Raw genomic sequence first — 18647 nt, 5'->3', positions numbered from 1 at the left:
GGTGCTGAGAGGATCTCGTGAGGTGGGAGGGAGCCAGGTGAGGTTAGTAACTGTGGGCTCTGCTTTTTCCTCCCTCGAGGCACCTGGCCTGATGGCAGGTTTTCCCTGCCATGGACTGGGATCATGGAGCTCCAACCTACTGATCTTTGGGGACTGCAAATGAGGAGATAGCAGGAGGGGCCTCTGCTTAAGAGGCAAGACATTTAGTAGCTCTTTCCTAAGCGGACCCTGATTTTGGTCTCCAAGAACACTGCCTCTTCAGTTCTCTTGTTTGTTCCTTTCCCTCTCTGCGCACTCTCTTGGGGATCTCACCCCCTCGTATAGCTTCAGCGCCTCTCTCTAGGCAAGTAACTCAGGAACCCACCTCTCCTTCTTCTGAACTTTACTTCCCCTGTCATCCATCCCTCATCTCCTCTTGCCTCCCGTGCAGCTCCGCGGGGATAGCCCGTGGGCACGTCAAGCCCAACGTGCCAGAAACCAGACATCTCATCTTCCTTCCCAAACTCTTCCCTCCTCCCCCACCCCAGCCTCTCTGCCTCCATTGAGGCCCCACCACCCTCCCTGTGTCTGAAGACTCCAACCTCGGGGTTCCCGTCGACACCACACTGTCACTCTGCTCTCAGGTCCAGGTTACTGCCAAAACCTGACGATTTTTACTCAGAAACATCTCGCAGATCCACCCCTTCCTCCTCACCCATCCAGTTGCCACCTGGTTAAACCACTCATCCTCTCATCCCCTCAGGTTTGGGCTAGTGTATCGGCCTCCTCACTGCCCCCCCCCCCCGCCACCTCCAGCCTCTCCCCCCTTTAGTAGGTCAGCCTGCGGCCCAGTTCATTTCCCTCACACATCACTCAGCACGCATCTCCATTCTCTGCGTACCCTGTCCTCTTCACCTGCTGCTCCCCTGATTGCGCTCTTTGCTCTTCTAAGCCCCCCTCCTGGCTGTGCTCTACCTCATCTTGCCCCACTCCTCCCCCTTGTTCACTTTGTCCCCAGGGCCTGGAATGCCCCTCCCCACCAAGTCCGCCAGCCACCCTGCTTTCCAAGTCCTCCTAAAATCCCATCACCTCCAGTAAGTCTTCAGGGATGAATCGTCAGTTTTCTGAATCTTACCATTTCTTCAGCCGCTTCTTGTACTTCCGTATTTATGCCCAGGCTCAGCACTCGTGTCTCTCTGTGTGATTGATTACCCATTCGATTGTAATAATACTGATTCCATTGCTTGGGAATATTTTTAGGTCTCTCTCTCTCCCCCGTTCGAGTGTAAGCTCCTTGTAGCCAGGGAACGTGTCTTGGCTTCTGTGGTACCCCCTCAAGAGCTTAAGTAAATGCATCACACTCAATAAATAAATACCAATATGATGAGGTGCCAGAAGGAGTCCACTGTATGTATCCTCCAATTGGCTCAACCCTGTAGCTTTTGTTTCAGGATGCTGAGACAGAATGGGAATCCTCTCTTCTGTCCCCCCTCCCATTTACCATTATCATTATCATCAATAGAATTTATTGTGCACTTATACTATGTGCAGAGCACTGTACTAAGCACAAAGTGGGTAGACATGTTCCCTGCCCACAATGAGCTTACAGTCTAGAGGGGGTGATAAATGTACATAGGTGATATGGGGTTGAAGGTGGAATGAATATCAAATACCCAAAAGACAGGTAATGAATCCCCTTTTGACCAGTGAAGAAATTGAGGCACAATGACCAGGTGAATTGACTCACCCAAGTTCACATGGCAGGCAAGTGGCGGAGCTGGAATGAGAAGCCAGGTCCCCTGACTCCCAGGCCTGGTTCCTCTAGGCCACACTGCATATTCATCCAGAGGAGTACTGTGGAAGAGGCCCCCTTTCTGAATTGTAACCAGTTCACTCATTTACATGAGGTGGGGGGGGGAGGGTGGCAGGGATGGACGACTTTGGGTAGAGGGTCTCATCCAGTGGGTGGTCCTGGATGAGGGGTCAGGACACTCGGGTTCTGGTCCTAACTCTGCTGCTAACTCTCTGGGAGACTTGGGGCAAGTCACTTACCCTGCCTGGACCTCATTTTCTCCATCTGTGAAGTGGAGCTTTTCCTCACTTAACATGGGAGGAGGTGCTCTGAACACTTATTGCCATGCACTTATAACGCTTCCATTTTCCCTGTCGATCATTTATTCTGCTGTCCAACTCCCCGTCTAGACTCTCAGCTCCTTGTAGACAGGGATCGTGTCATCCAACCCTGTTGTATTAGACTCTCCCAAGCGCTTAGTGCAGTGCTCTGCCCATGGTGAGCACTCATTAAATACCATGGGTTGAAAGGTGCTCTGTAAGTGCAGCTCTGGGTGCCCCAGAAGACTTCAACTGCTCCAGAAGTTAGCTTTGAAAGCTTCAAGTCTCTTGAAGTGATCTGGGAGCAGGGGCGTAATGCAAATCTAAGTGAGGAGGCAGACCCAGGCCAGTGGCCTCTTCTGGGATTTCCCTGAAGGCCACAAGGATATAAAATCATTAGGCAGGCCCTTGGCAAATTTACATATGATCTGTGTTCCATTTGCATAAGGCTCCATAGGTTTCAAGCAATTTTCCAGTTAAAATGTTAACACCACTACCCTAAAGGTGTCGCTTCTTGATTTTTCTCTACTCTGTTTCTTCTCACCCACCCACTATCATTCTCCAGCAGAAGTGATCGGCAAAGGCGCGGAGGAAGGGACACATTGGGAGCCAGGCAAGGCGTCGGGGGAGAGAGAAAGAGAGAGAGAGAGCTAGAAAGAGGAGGGGAAAGCGTGGTGGAGGCCATCAGAAATGTTTCCTCAGGAGTAGCACTAAGGAAGGAGTGACATTTGTCCACCATTTCCTGCTCTTTGAGGGGAAACATGATCCAGTTCTAGGTGAATCCATTGAGTTTGGGTTGAAATTGGATGAGCCCAGGGGTCATTTGGAAGGGTGGGTGGCCAGGGTTGGATCCAGACTCCATTTCCCACCCCAAGAGGGGTCCAGGCTACGATTTCCATGGCCTGGAGAATATTAGTGATCATGGTATTTGTGAAGCGCTTACCATATGCCAAGCACTGTATTAAGCACTGTGGTGGATACAAGGTAATCAGGTTGGACACAGTCCCTGTCCCATACGGGGCTCACAGGCTAAGCGCGGAAGGGAGAACCCCTGATTTACAGATGAAGAAACTGAGGCCCAGAGAAGTGAGATGGCTTTCCCCAGGTGGTCACCTAGTGGGCAAATGGTGGAGCTGGGACTCAAGCCCAGGTCCCCTGAGGCCCAGGCTCTTCCCACTAGGCCACGCTGCTTCCCGAATTACCCGGAATAAATCTGCACCTCCATGGTGAGGGGGCAGAGGCTCACCAGGTCTGGAGGTTTTCTGGATCCGGTCTGCATTCTCAGAATCTGTTACCTTTGGGGGTGGACCCTTCAGAGGAGCCCTGGGTCACTTTAGTTGGAGTAGAGCCCCAGAACACACTTTTGGGGGGCTCTCAGCACAGGTGATGCAGATTCATCGTCGTCCGTAACCCTAATGGTGGTATTTGCCAGGCACTGTAGTGAGCACTGGGGTAGATAGAAGATCATCAGGTCAGACCCAATCCCTGTCTTACATGGGGCTCAGGGGCTAAGGAGGAGGGAACACTGTTACCAGTTACCATGGTTCAGGAAACAGGAATCCTTCGGAGAGGTCTCCCAGTTTTGACACAGCTTAACCCTGCATAGTTTGAGAGGCACAAGGTGGTCAAAGGGTTAAACATCGTTACAGCTGCAGAACGCTTTGTCTCCCAAGGGGCAGAGGACAGCTGTCACTCTGCTTCTTGCGGGTCGAGAGTAATTAAGCAAGAGTTCCACCAGCAGAGGAGGAGACGGCTCTGTCCTTCGAAGTAGAAATAGTAGTAATGGTTACCATCAGGGCCCACTGAATGCAGTGCACTGGACTAAACCTTGGAGACAGTGCCACCAAGAGCAGTGAAAAGGTCCCTGCCCACAAGGAATTTGCACTGTGAAGCGGGAGACGGGCGTAAAAGTATTTACGAATCGAGTAATCGGCGTAAATAAGTGAATGTACAGTTGAATGAACCTATATTTACAAGGGCTGAGGGAGGATGTAAATAATCATCTATCCTTAAGGTGCTAGAGGTAGCTGGTGGGTTTCTGTGGCTCAGGGGTGTTGGGAATTAGTCAGGGTTGGCTGATCGGAGGAGGTGAGACTTTAGGGGGGCTTTGAAGGTGGGGAAGAGATGGGAGCCAGGAGATTTGGGGCGGGATGGTGTTCCAAGATGGGGGAGCAGCGTGACTGAGGGGGCGGAGGCGGCAGGGTTGAGTAGCTGGTAGAGTCGGGAGAGACGAAGAGTGACTAGGGGAGTCGTGGGAAAAGAGGGCAGATCTCTGTACTTTCCTCTCTCCCTCCCTGCTGTCCCCTCCCCCATCATGCTCCCACCCCTCCAGAGTCAAGATCTTGGCCCAGCTGCCTTCTTCTCTGTTCCCCTTGTCACAACCTCACTCTTGGTAACATTTGAGCCCATCGCCACCTTGATCTGGGCCATTTTTTCCCTGTCTGCAAAATGGGGTGATTCCACCGATCCAAGACATAGAGTCGGAAACTTCAAAAATACTCATCAGCACATTGTCGAAGAAGTTGCATGGCCCCGTGTGGACTGTCCGAGCATCTCTGAAGAGTGAAGATGACACCCCGTGTGGACCGTCCGAGCATCTCTGAAGAGTGAAGATGACACCCCGCTGCCCCATCACAGGCATGGAAGGAATCCTGAAGAGATAGTGATGACACTTGGCCACCTTCTACTCTGGAAGAGGAGGTCCCGCGAAACAGACGACCTTTCAGCATGCAGAGACACGGCCCTCGCCCCAGCTGGCGGGGAAGTCACTGCTGCGGGCACAACCATGGAGAACGGCTAAGCGCCGGGGCCCCCGGGGCCTTTGCGCCGAGATCCTCGAGCCCTGAGGCAGGAGGGGGTAATCTGCCCGAGCTCTTCCTCAACATATGGACCATTGAGGGGCTGCCACCGTCATCACCGTCTTCAAGAAGAAAGGGGAAAGTTGGGGGGGGGGGGGGGGCGGGGAGAAAAAGTCCCAGAATGGCTGTGCTGGTATGAAAATTAATTTTCTTACCAAGACAGAAGTGGGAGGTGATGCCCCCAGGCACGTGAACCCTGCCCTTTCCCCAGTCCCCCTACTCTAGGGGTGGTCTGGGCCTTTCACCTGGTGCCTACTCTCCCACCCCCAACAAGGTGCCCTAAAAGTCAGCATCATGCAAGGTGCCTGGGCTGGGGGAAGCCATAGCCCTGGGAGCTCTACATGACTTCCCTGTCATACCCTGATGGGACTTTTGGATAGTCTCATCTACATACACCAGTTTTTGTTTTTGTTTTTTTAGTTAGGGCTTACCCTGTGTCAGACACTCTATTAAGTGCTGGGGTAGATGCAAGATAATCAGGTTGGACACAGGCCTTGTCCCACACGGGGCTGACAGTCTTAATCCCCATTTTACAGATGAGGTAACTGAGTCACAGAGAAGTTAAATGACCCTAAGGTCACACAGCAGACAAGTAGTGGAGCGAGATTAGAGCCCAAGTTCTCTGACTCCTAGGCCTGTGCTCCTTCTACTAGACCATGCTGCTGCTTGTGAATATTTATTCATACATTAATCTATTCATCTTTTCGTAGTCTTGCTAGTGCCAGTTGTGTCTCTGTTCTTCCTACTGGTAAATAGTTTGTATTGGCTTGTGGCTCGCTCCCTGTTGGATTGTCCTGGATCCTCTGCGCTTATTGTACTCTCCCAAGTGTTTAGTCCAATAAGTACTCTCTGCACCAAGTTAAATGCTCAAAAACTACCATTGATGATGATGAAGAGGCCAGTCCCCCTCTCCCTCCAGTCAGTCTCCCTCCAATCAGTGGTATTTATTGAGCACTCACTGGGTGCAGAGCACTGGGCTAAGCTCTGGAACCTCCACCACCCTGAATCCTGGACCCGCCACCCCACCGGCCAGTCGGAGCCTTTCAGAATCATCCATCTGTCCCCCCAGAGAGCAGTTGGTTCCATGTGTCCCGGTCTGATTCCTCCAGATGTCCCAGGCTGCCTTTCCCTGGCCCTTCCCCCATTCCGGGGCTGACCCTGGGCCTGCTCCATGCCTCTGACCCCTGGCTCGAAGCTATTTTTACCTCTATCCCCGGGAGAAAGGTCAAAGTGCGACAAGCGTTGAGACATCTCATCACTGTCCATTGCCGGTCAGATGGTGTGACCACTGAAGAATATTACCGACCAATCGCTCCCGGAATCACCAGTGTGTCTTCCGGCCAAAGCGCACGTGGCCCTGCAGACGAGACCTCTGCGGCCCGTCGGCCCTAAGAGGAGTGCGAGGAGCAGCCCCCAGATCGCGCTCTCAGTTTCGTAGACACCATTGGTAGATCTGGACCCGGGAAATCGCTTAAGAAGTTTAGCCATTCTGTGAATTCATTACGATTCTGAGACACCTTGATCGTGTGGCCGGCTGGGCAACTCATGAATTGGAGATGCTATGTCTGAATCCATGCCCCGGTGTCAGTGGAGTAAAACAGGAATGTGCAATGTGGGCCTGGTCCCATTGGATTTGTTCCGTGCAGCCGTGCTGAGGAAAGCAACGAGGGACCTGGGTATAGGGATTAGCATCCTCTTCTGCTCCTCGGTGAAATACAACTGACCACGACCATCACCCCAGGCCCTCGGGACAGCTTTTTATTATTATAATATGACTAATAGTAATGGTAACTGTTAAACGCTTACTGTGTGCCAGGCAGTGTCCTAAACACTGGGGTGGATACAAGGTAATCGGATTGGACACAGTCCCTGTCCCATATTGGGCTCAGAGTCTTAATCCCATTTTACAAATGAGGTAATGAGACACAGAGAAGTGAGGTGACTTGCCCAAGGTCACACAGTAGAAAAATAGAGCTGGAATTAGAACCCAGCTCTTTCTGACTCCCTGGCCCGGACTCTGTCCACCAAGTCACTCTGCTCCCCTTTAGATGGGGAGTCCCGTGTGGGTCGGGCTTTGTCCGACCCGGTGATCTTGGAGCTCCACCAGTGCTCAGTATGGTGCTTGGCACACAGCAAGCGCTGAACAGATGTCACCCTGAGGACCACAGCGACTGCTCTCTAGAGGCAACACTCAAAATGACCAGCAAATGATTGTAAAAGTGCTTCATTGGATCATCCAGGTGTTTTGACTGGACTGACCGTAGGTCAGCAGCGTGGCCTAGTGGATAAAGAACAGGCCTGGGAGTTAGAAGGCCTAGGCTCTAATCCAGGTTCCACTGCTTGCCTGCTGGGTGACTGTGGGCAAATCACTTCACTTCTCTGTGCCTCAGTTTCCTCAAGTGTAAAATGGGGCTGCAATACTTGTTCTCCTTCAATCAATCAATGGTATTTATTGAGCGCTTACTATGTGCAGAGCACTGTTCTAAGTGCTTAGGAGAGTACAATGCAAGATGAATTAGCAGACACATTCCTTGCCCATAATGAACTTACTCTTGCTTGACTCTGAGCCCCATATGGGACAGGGACTGTATCCAATCTGATTAACGGGTATCTACCCCAGTGCATAGAACAACGCTTGACACACAGTAAGCACTTGACAAGTACCACAAAAGAGAAAAAAAAACCAAAAACAAAACTGAAGTGAGGGGAAACCTTAGACACAGCCCAAGATCATCTCAATTGGCAGCACCAAGTTAAGTACCATCCTGGGATTCTGTTCTCCGGTCAGCCCGCTCTCCAACAGACCAGTGATGGAGAATGAAGTAGAAAAATGAGTCGGGAAAGCCATCACATCCTTTGACGGAAGCATGATGTTAGACTTCGGACCGAACTGAAGGACTATCGAGCTGGAACCCCGCTCGACCTTTGCGGGGGTTGTGAGTCGTGGACCTCTCTCCCTGCAGACTGTCAGCTCCTTGAGGGCAGGGATTGCCATCTTGCCAATGCTGTTGTATTGTACTTTCCCAAGCGCTTAGTATGGAGCCCTGCACACAGTAAGTGCGGCATAAATACGATCGACCGAGTAGACCATCCACGTGCATCACATCCAACTCCTGGGACGGAGAGTTCTGTCAGGGTTACTTCTGGGCCACGTTTCACACCAGGTGACAAGATCACAAACCATCAAGTCAATCACCCAACATCCATCTCAACCCCGCCGTGGATGGTACGTGAGAGGAGAATGAATGACAGTTGGATCATCCAACAGCTGCTCTAGGGCGAGCTGCATTTGGGCACCCGCAAACCCAGGGGACCCAGGAATGGGCAACAAAAGACCTCGGCTGAAAACTGGGAGACCCTTGAGGGAACACGGAGGCAAACGGCAACTTGAGGGTCTGCACGGTCCGGTCAGGACTGCGGCTCCCCCAGTTGCAGGGGAACTTGACCACCAGCAGTGTCTTCTTCAAGTATGAGGGACCACGCTCTGCAGCTAGACCAGTGCTCTCTCTGCCCAGGGGAAGTGCTCAAACAGTACTGACGTTGGGTGAAGAAACTCAATTGCTCCCGTAAAATTTTGCAGGGGTCCCACTTACATTACCAGATTGCCCCTCCCCAAACAAGCTGTCCCCTCTCCCTTCTGCCCCTATTGCCTCTCCATTTCACTAGGCTGAGAGTGCAGCCTCCACACCCAGATTCTCACTCGTGAAGTCATGTCAGCGTCATGTGATTTGCAGTCGGAGTGGTGTTCTTTTAGCTTAGTTAGATCAATTAGTAGTATTTATTGAGCCCTGTACTAAGTCCTTGGGGAAGAGTGCAAGAGAATAAATAGAGATGATCCCTGCCCTCAAGGAATTTATACTCTGAATGGGGGCGCTGGGGAGGCTCGAAGGGGGCTGGGGGGAGTCACATTCGAGCCACACAGGGAAGGATCACTGTATCCGTCACAAGTTATCATCCGGAGCAGAATGCTGGGCTCTGTCTTTTCCCCACTTGAATTCCACCAATTAGTCCTGTCAAAACTGAATCGAGAGAGACTAGAAGGGAGAAGCAAAGTAGGCCCAGTTCTGCCACAAGTCTGTCTGGATAGGACCCAGTTGCAATGTCAGAATGATAAGTAATAATTGCAGCATCTGTTAAGCTCTTAGTATGGGCCGAGCACTGAAGTAGAGACAAGGTCATCAGGTTGGACACCATCCCTGTCCCACACAGGGCTCATGCTTTAAGTAGGAGGGAGAACAGGTATTGAGTCCCCATTTTGCAGATGAGGAAACGGGGGCCCAGAGAAGCTAAATGACTTACTCAAGGTCACACGCAGCAGGCTAGGGGCAAAGTCAGGTTAAGAACCGTGGTCCTCTGACTCCCAGACCCTGACTTTTTCCACTAAGGCCATGGCCGTTCACATACGTGGGGCATCAGTTAAGCTGAGCCTGCTCTAGCTTGAGTTTTCCATAGCATGGGGTTTGTTAGGAACAAAACACCGTCCCCACCCCAGTGTCTTAGTAGAAGTTAATTTTTTCATTAGCTTGCTGCTTGATTTCAACTCAGGTCCACCCTGATTTCTCCTAGGTCACTAACAAGGCTGATTTCCCTGTCTGTTCTCCCAGCAGGCACAGACTCTCCCGCCTCCAGTCCTTGGCTCACACCCTGCCCCCTGCCTGGAATCCTCTCCCCCTTCAAATCTGCCAGGCCACAGCTCTTGTCAGCTTCAAAGCCTTTCTGAAAACCCACCTCCTCCAGGAGGCCTTCCCCAACTGAATTTCCACCTCCCCAAGTCATGCCATCTCAACAGCCATCCTTAGTGCGTGTGCACACAAACACACACACACACTATATATATACAGAAACATTTGTTAAAGACACATACTCGTGTACAGTGGGTTTACACACTCCACATTTCTTTTTTCATTTTTCCTTCGTTTTCCTATTACCAGTTGTGCCTGTGTTTTTCCTCTTGCTCCCACAATTTGGTAATTTGTCTGCGTATTAGATGGTAAATTTCTTGAGGGCAGAGACGATGTCTCTTTCTTTTTCTTCCAAGCACCTGTGCCAGAACTCTGCACCCGGGAGGTCTTCAGTAAATACTACTATTGATTCTCGGCTAGGTCTCTCCATGAACTCATGCCCCACGGAAAGCTAACTGAGTAACTCTAGACTGGTGTTTGGGAGGCATCTCAATAGTAATATAATCATTGTGGTATTTGTTAAGCACTTAATATGTGCCAGGCACTGTACTAAATGCTGGGGTAGATACAAAATCATCAGGTGCCTCATGGGGCTCACAGTCTAAAAAGGAGGGAGAAGAGGTTTGAACCCCCATTTTGCAGATGAGGGGACCGAGGAACAGATAAGTGACTTGCCCAAGGTTACTCAGCAGACAAGTGGTCAAAATTTGAACCCAGGTCCTCTGATTCCCAGGCCTGGGCTTTTTCCACTAGGCCACGCTGCTTCTGAAGGTATCTATTATTTAAGATACGCTGTTAATTGCTGCTGTTGTTGAAGACATCCTGATGAATGATTTGATTTGCTTACTTGTGCCCTGAAGCAAATTGATTCTGAAGGCTATAGTACAGTTTTATTCGATAAAAGGTAACAGAAAGGGAGATTAGTCCATTTCTTTTAGGTCTCTTTACCCATTCCCCTGTCTCCCCACCTGATTTCTTTTAAGCTACGGGCCTGTGGCTACTTGTATGACAAGTCTTGACAGTTTCCTAAAAAGATCTTTGGGCTCTTCGGACCAAAGGGACCATGTAAGGAGCTATGTGGAGATTTATGGAGTTGGCTGGAAATATCTAGATTCCTCCCCTGCCGCTGCCAGCAGCCAAGAAGCTATTGATGGTTCGGTTGACTACTTGATGTGATCACATCTGCTACCCTGTTTGGGTTTTTTTGGGCTTCAGATGTTATTTGCTAAGCACTTACTATATGCCAGTCACTGTACTAAGCACTGGGGTAGATACAAGCTAATCAGGTTGGACACAGTCCATGTCCCAGTTGGGGCTCACAGTCCTAATCCCCGTTTTACAGTTGAGGTAACTGAGGCTCAGAGAAATTAAGTGACTCACCCAAAGTCATGCAGCAGACAGGTGGCAAAATCAGAATTCGAACCCACATCCTCTGACTCCCAGGCCTGGTGTCTTTCCATTAGGCCAAACTTTGGTTACAGCTGATCCTTAGCAACTGATCCTCAGTTAAGATTTTACTGGTGATTGGGCTTGTCATATGGGCTTAAGATTGGGCTTCTTGAGGGTCCTGCCCTCAAGAAGTTTACAGTCAACAAAGCCAAACTCTCAGGAGCAACATAAGTGGGTCCTCTGAGGGCCATTCAAGAGGATGATAAATGATAGGATGATAGAGAAGCAGCTTGGTCTAGTGGAAGGAGCCTGGGCCTGGGAGTCAGAGGATCTGGGCTCGAATCCCGGCTCTACCACTTACCTGCGGTGTGGCCGTGAGCGAGTCATTTCATTTCTCTGGGCCTCGGTTTCAAAATGGGTTTTTAATACCTGTTCTCCCTCCTACATAGACTGTGCACCCCATGTGGCACCTGATTCTGTGGTGTCATTCCCACTGCTTAGAACAGCACATAGTAAGCACTTAACTATGACACTTATTATTATTATTAAGGTAGTAAGGCCCTCAAGAGCAAGGCCCAGAATCTTCGACTTCTCTCCCAAGTGCCAAGTCCTGTGCTCAGTAACAACAGTTGAATCAAGGTGGAAGGATGGATCTGGGAAGGGAAGCGGCATGGCCTAGGGGAATGAGCACGGGACCAGGAATCAGGTAACCTGGGTTCTCCCTACTGTGTGATCTTGGGCATGTCGTTTCTCTTCTCTGGGCCTCAGTTTCCTCATCTGTAAAGTGGGGATTCAATCCCTGGTCTCCCTGCCCCTTAATAATTGTGGTATTTGTTAAGCACTTTCTATGTGCCAGGCACTGTACTAAGCACTGGGGAGGATATAAGCAAATCAAGTTGGACACAATCCCTGTCCCACTTGGGGCTCACAGTCTCAATCCCCATTTTACAGAAGAGGTAACTCAGGCCCAGAGAAGTGAAGTAACTAGACTTCGAGCCTGCGAGCCCCATCTGGGACAGGGATTGGGTCTAATCTGATTGTATGGTATCGACCCCAGTGCTTAGCCCAGGGCTTGGCACATAGTGAGCATCCAACAAATACCGTGACGATGATGGTGAACGTTTCCTGGTGGAGGTAACCTGAAGTTGTGATTTCAGGAGAGGGAGATTGGGATTGGCAGAGGGGAGCAGAGAGGCTGCCCCACACGGAATAGCTAATCTAGGCCTGGAACGCCGAGGGCAAATGGGCCAAAACCCAGCAGGGGGTAGGCTGGGGTCAAGCAGGTGGAGTGTTTGGAAAGCCAGAGCTAAAAACAAATTCCGGAGGAGAGCCCGGGGACCCTGGCAGGAAACCCCGCGGATCCATTGCGCTGAGTCCAGCGTGTATCTTGAGCTTCAGTGAGGTATTTCCAGGTTTCAGGAATTATGAATTATTGAGAAGCTGCTGCACATAGGGCTGCTCTTCTCCATTTCCTACAAATCAAATTATCGGCGCAGAGATTTGATTGCCGATGTCATTAGTTGATCTTTTCATTGTTGCTTTTAAAGTCTCCTTTTGTCCTCAAGCGTGATATGGTTAAAGTGTTATACGGCAGGGGGTCCTGAAACCAACCAGGGACCACCCAGAGGAGGAGGAGGAGGAGAGAAGCAATTGCTCCAGGTGAACAGATTGACACGAGGTCACGTCATGTAAATCAACTCCAGTCCAGCTGGTGAAGCAGCATGGCCCAGTGGATAGACCACAGGCCTGGGAGTCAGGAGGACCTGGGTTCTGGTCCCAGCTCCTCCAATTCTCTGTTGTGCGTGACCTTGGACAAGTCACTTCACTTGTCTGTGCCTCAGTAACCTCATCTGTAAAATGGGATTCAAACTGTGAGCCCCATGTGGGTCAGGGTTTGTGCCCACTCTGATTAACTTGTATCCACCCCAGTGATTAGTACAGTGCCTGGCACAGAGTAAGCACTTAAATGCTATTAGAAAAAAAAAAATCATCCAGCCAGGAAGGCTCCCAAGAACACAGGCCTGGGACCACACACTGTTATCTTTCTCTTTTACAGATGTGCAAGAGTGGAGGCTTTCACTGCTTTCTTGGTGATCTGTTCCATACCTGACAGGAAGTTCTTCCCTCCTGTCATCGCCACCCCTCCCCCCAGTTACAATTTTAGTCCCTATTTCCTCTCACTAGGCCTTCCATGGAGTTGAAGCTCAACTGGTCAGGATTCTCCTCGTTAACTCCTCTCTCTCCCCCACCCTCAAAACACCCTGAACCCTCCAGGTAGTTTTTAGGATTTCACAGATGGGGTAGGATGGAGAGATGACTTTTGGTTTTAGAGGAAGAAGCAGCATGGCCTAGTGGATAGAGCACGGGTCTGGGAGTCAGAAGGATCTGGGTTCTAATCCCAGCTCCACCACTTTTCTCTTGTGTGACTCTGGGCAAGTCACTGAACTTCTCTGTGTCTCAGTTACCTCATCTGTAAAGTGGGGATTAAGACTATGAGCCCCACGTGGGACATGGATTGGGTCCGACCTGATTAGCTTGTGTATATATGTATGATTCTATTTATCTATTTTGATGGTATTGATGCCTACCTGTTTTGTTTTGCTGTCTGTCTCCCCCTTTTAGACTGTGAGCCCGTTGTTGGGCAGCGATTGTCTCTATCTTACTGAATTGTACATTCCAAGTGCTTAGTACAGTGCTCTGCACACAGTAAGCGCTCAGTAAATACGATTGCATGAATGAATTAGCTTGTATCTGTCCCAGGGCTTAGGACAGAGCCTAGCAAATGGTAAGCACTTAACAAATACCATTAAAAAAAAAAAAGACTGAAACCCTGAGAGGGTGCCTGAGGGGCAGAGGCACAATGGCCAAGTGGAAAGAGCCCAGCCCTGGGGGTCAGAGGAACTGGGTTCTAATCCCGGCTCTGCCACTGGCCTGCTATGTGACCTGGGGCAAATCACTTGGTTTCTCTGGGCTTCAGTTTCCTCATCTATAAAATGTGGATTTGATACATGTTCTTCCTCTTAATTAGACTGTGAGACCTGCGTTGGGCAGGGACTGTGTTTGGCACATAGTAAGCACTTAACCTCTGTTGCTATTATTATTACTAATATTGTTAGAGGAGATCTGATGGGTTCCCCCACTGAGGGTATTTCTGGGGTTAGACCCTTGCAGCTTCGATCTCCAAATCTCTCCACCCTCAAAAATATCCTCCACCCACCAATTCCACCCCCACCAACTCTTCATGATAATGAACCTGACAGTAAGGCATATCGAGAAGCAGCATGGCCTGGTGGATAGAGCACGAACCTGGGAGTCACGAGGACCTGGGTTCTAATCCCAGCTCTGCCACTTGTCTGCTGTGTGATCTTGAAGAAGTCACTTCACTTCTCTGTGCCTCAGTTATCTTATCTCTAAAATAGGGACGAAGGCTGTGAGCTCCATGTGGGACATGGACTGTGTCCAACTTGATTTGCTTTGTATCTACCACAGTGCTCAGTACAGTGCCTGGAACATAGTAAGTGCTAAACAAGTACCTTAAAAAAAAAAAAAGGAGCAGCCAGGGCATATCACTACCTGTGGCGCCTCCACCCTCCTTCCTTGGCTGCTTATTCTCAGCGGGACAGCAGTAGCGATGGAGGTCTAGCAGATGGGGAGTGAGAACTTAAGGTCACCTCGAAAGCTCCATGTGGGCGTCTGCAGGGGAGGGGTCCTGAAGGCATAACTCGACTCGTGCACAGTCAAGCAATCAATCATATTTATGCACCTGCCTCTTCCAGGTGTGGATTTGCTTGCCCAGGGTGTGCCCCCTTGGCTAGTGTCCCTCTTGCCCTATCCTCTGCAGAGAAGTAAGGGTTGCGGGCCCTAAAGTGGTCCTTTCCACTTGCCCTTGGGGTGCATCATCATTTGGGCTCGCTGTGCCTTGCCAATCTCCATTCGTAACTAAGAAGCGCAGGGATGTTTGGGAGATGGAGGTTGATGCATCTCCCATTTTGCTGCCCTTGTGCCTGTGTGCATCGGCCCGAGTTGTTAAGTGAGAGTGGGCAGGGAGGGAGGGGTACTGTCGTCATAATAGTGTGGTATCTGTTCAGAGTTTACTGTGTGCTAAGCACAGGGCTAGATGCAAGATGATCAGGTTGGACGCAGTCCCTGTCCCACACGGAGCTCACAGTCTGAGAGGGAGAGTGAGAGAACAGGAATCTTATCTCCAGTTTACCGATGAGGAAACTGAGGCCCAGAAAAGTTGAGTGACACAGCAGGCTAGCAGCAGAGCTGGGACTAGAACCCAGGACCTCCAACTCCCAGGCTCTTTTCACTCTCAACCAGTCAATCAATCAGTCGTTGGTATCTGAGTGCTTACTGTGTTAGAGCAGTGGACTGAGCTCTTGGGAGAGGACAATACAATAAATAGAATAGGTAGACATGATCCCTGCCCTCAAGGAGCTGACAGTGTAGTGGGGGTGACAGACAGGAAGGGGAAGAACCAGCGCCTACGAATATGGACCTAAGTGATGTGGGACTGGGAGTGGAGTGAGGATTAAATTGCTTAGCAGGGAGAGACCCAAGGGCATAGACTACGTGCAGGGCAAGGTCAGGCCCTGGCAGTGCTTTCCGACCTTCTCCGTTCCCTCCACCCTGTACCCCGTCAGCTCTGACCTTTCATTTCGTGTTGGATTGTCCGGGCAGTGATTGGCCTCTGGGCGTCCAGCAGGTCAAAAACACCCCGGGGTTCAAGTTGGAGGGGACATCGACGTCAAACCCCAACTGCTGACTCACACTCCACCCGCACAGGGGGAAAAGGGAGAGGTCTACCGCTGCCCGCCAGAATCTTGCCGAGGGCCTGCCGATCCTTTCCCCCCACCGAGCCGGGGAAGGGCAGGCTCGACTTTGATGTCACGACATGGTGGGTTGCGGGGAGGGGTACAGCCCTCACCCCCCTCTGCCTCTCCCATTCCCAGGAATTGCCTCCCACCTTGTGCTCACCTCCAAGCCCCTTCCGGACTAATGTTCATTAAAGGCTTCAAAAGATGCAGGAAACAAAAAAGGAAGCTGACGTCTCTGTCTGGCTGCCAGTCCGGTGGCATTTAGTGAAATGAGGTGGTTTCAACTTGGGTGCCATCTCCTCAGTGCAAAAGGCCAGCCAGGAAAGAGCTCTAATGATCTGTTGGACAGGTCTGATGCTCATTAGTTTTTGAGTGTTTCCCTCCCAGAGTTCCATGACAGGTGTCATTTTCCCTGAAAGGACTGGGTTGATGGTGGGACCCCGGGGTGAGGGGTAGGCAGGAAGGATCTGGGCATGATGGGGAACCTGGAGGAGGGACAGAAGTGCTTTCTGTTTGCTGAACTAGGCTGTCTGGAAGGAGAGAGCAAGATAGGGAGAAACCTGAGAGAGCAAGGAAGGGGAGCCGACTGGATGGTTCCTTTTTTAGGAGCAGGGAACACAGAGGAGATGGAAGGTGGATGGGAAGGAGTAGGGGGATGGGCGCTGGCATCCTGAGTGGGATTCACCAAGTCGCCAAACAGGGATCCAGAAGATATTACTTGACCCTTGCCTCTCTTTGGACTCATTCCTACAAACAGAGTACCTATGTGTGCGTGCTGTAGTTCTCAGACTTGACTGTCCTTTGGGACTAAGTTCCTGGATCGTGCATGCCCCTTTTCCCCTCCCTGCCTGCTGGGCCTCAGTGGGTCTGGCTCTCATCCGCCTCACTGTTTCCCTGGGGGGGGGGGGGTAGGGAGGTGCTGGGTAGAGGTCTGCACTCACAGGGTGGCAATGGAGGCCCTTGCTGTGGGTGCCAGTTTACAAAATATCCCTCCTCTGAAGGATTACCCCCTCCCCCCCCCCCAGTTTGTGGAAATCATAGTAATTCCACAGTTGAGTGACAGTGGAGTTGGGAGCACTTTCCCATTCGGACTGAGTTAGACTTGGGACCCTTCTCTCAGTCTCTTTGTCTCCCTTTTGTTCCCCCTCACACGGTATGCCCGATGAGGTCAACAAATGGTGTTTCCCCCACCCGCAAATGGGCTCGAAAAGCCAGGAGTCAATCACCCCATCCTTGGGATCTATTTCCCTTTGACTTGGGACGCTCGAACGAAAATTACTCTCAACTGGGAGTCGGGAGGCCACTTCTGCTCCCAGCTCCACTCCTGGCCCACCGTGTGGCCTTGAGCAAGTCCCCCGGAAAAGGGCTTCGGGGCTTTGCCAAGGAGACAGACGGATGCTGGAGAAAAACAGAGGATAAGTCTCCTTCAGATCCTTTCTGGGCTGGTCACGGGCTCCTTGAAAGGACCCCCCCCCCCCCCGCCCCACCCCAGGTATCCAGAGCGGTCCAGGGCCAGTCAGTCTGTGCCTAACATTTGCCTGGGAGCTTAGGTCCGTATAGAGAACAGACCCTGTCTTTGCCCTCAAGGAGCACCCAGTTGAACAGGGGAAGGGAGACACACAATTAACACCCAAATGTTTGAAGACTGTAATGACAAGAATAAACTGAAAAGAGAGGAGAGCCCCTGAAGGTTTGCTGCTTTGGTATATCCCATCCTGAATGACAGCTGTTTTCCCCCCAACCCCCTCCACCCCGCGCCCCCCCACCATGCCGTTCATGTGTTTAGTCTCATCCTCTCTTCCCCAGGGCATCAGCTTGCAGGGTCTATTCCCCCAGGATGAATCTTGCTGTTTCCTTCCCACATCCCCTTCCCCCCCTTCCACCCTCTCATTCCCTGTCCCCCTGTCCCCCTCTCTCCATCTCCCCCTCTCCCTATCTCTCTCCCTTACTGGTGTTTTCAACACCTCTCAATTTAGCATCAGTGGCAGATTTCTGTAACAGGCTGTTTACCCCCTTCCCCCACCCCCCTTGCTGATTCCAGATTGCTAACGAAGATGTTAAATAAAAACCGGGCCCAGCACCGCTCCCTGCAGCCCCCACTTAACGCAAGAGGCTGTGGTGGGCACCGATAATGACGGGGGGGTGGGGGGGAGGCTGGGCTGGAGGAGGTAGGCGGTGGTTGCTCTGGACAGCTTTGTCCCTAACCCTCTCACCCGCTTTTTCTGGTCCCCCACCCCAGGTTGTGCGTTCCTCACTTACTGCGCCAGGGACTCCGCCATCAAGGCCCAGACTGCGCTGCATGAGCAGAAGACTTTGCCAGGGGTGAGTCTTGCTTGGAGGGAAGGGAGGACACTGGCCTGGGCAGGGGCCAGGCCAAGGTGGGGGGAGGGGAGGCAAGAGGACAGTTCAAATGGGGAATGGGGGAAGGGGCAGCCAAAGAGATTTGATTTGGCTCCATCTCGGGAACCACTTTGGTTGACTGTCTCCACTCCCCCGTTCTGTCCCTCCTCACCCCAACCTGAAATGGTAGGTCGATCATGACCCGTAGTGCGAGCGGGTCCTTCGTTGGAGCCAGTCGTGGGAGATTTCAGAGAGCAGCCTGGGTAGTCTTGAGCCTATAGCAGGACCCTCGTTCTCGGCCCTTCCTGAACCCCCTCTTCCCTCCCCACCACTGCGTTACTGTTTTAGGCATCCAGGTCCTCCCCAGTGACCTGGCCTGAGACCCTCACCACCTCGGCCATTCTCTCTCTCTCCCTGGGGGAAACTTAGCCGTCCCGTCGTTGGCCTCTCATGGGCGGTTACCTTGC

General features: G+C 51.4%; 1 protein-coding gene across 4 annotated transcripts in view; it reads left to right on the top strand.

Annotated features, from left to right (window-relative positions):
* The window catches only part of CELF5 (CUGBP Elav-like family member 5), a 76419-nt gene that overhangs the window by 29394 nt on the left and 28378 nt on the right, over positions 1 to 18647 (top strand). For all 4 annotated transcript variants that reach the window (XM_029050609.2, XM_029050610.2, XM_029050608.2 and 1 more), the window contains exon 4: positions 18080 to 18162. In XM_029050609.2, coding sequence (XP_028906442.1) covers positions 18080 to 18162 — 83 coding nt within the window. The remainder of the gene's footprint in view (positions 1 to 18079; positions 18163 to 18647) is intronic.

The sequence above is a fragment of the Ornithorhynchus anatinus genome, chromosome X1, assembly GCF_004115215.2.
Source record: "Ornithorhynchus anatinus isolate Pmale09 chromosome X1, mOrnAna1.pri.v4, whole genome shotgun sequence".
Taxonomy (NCBI): Eukaryota; Metazoa; Chordata; class Mammalia; order Monotremata; family Ornithorhynchidae; genus Ornithorhynchus; species Ornithorhynchus anatinus.
The sequence above is the reverse complement of the archived record's forward strand: the minus strand, read 5'-3'. Positions and strand labels throughout refer to the sequence as shown.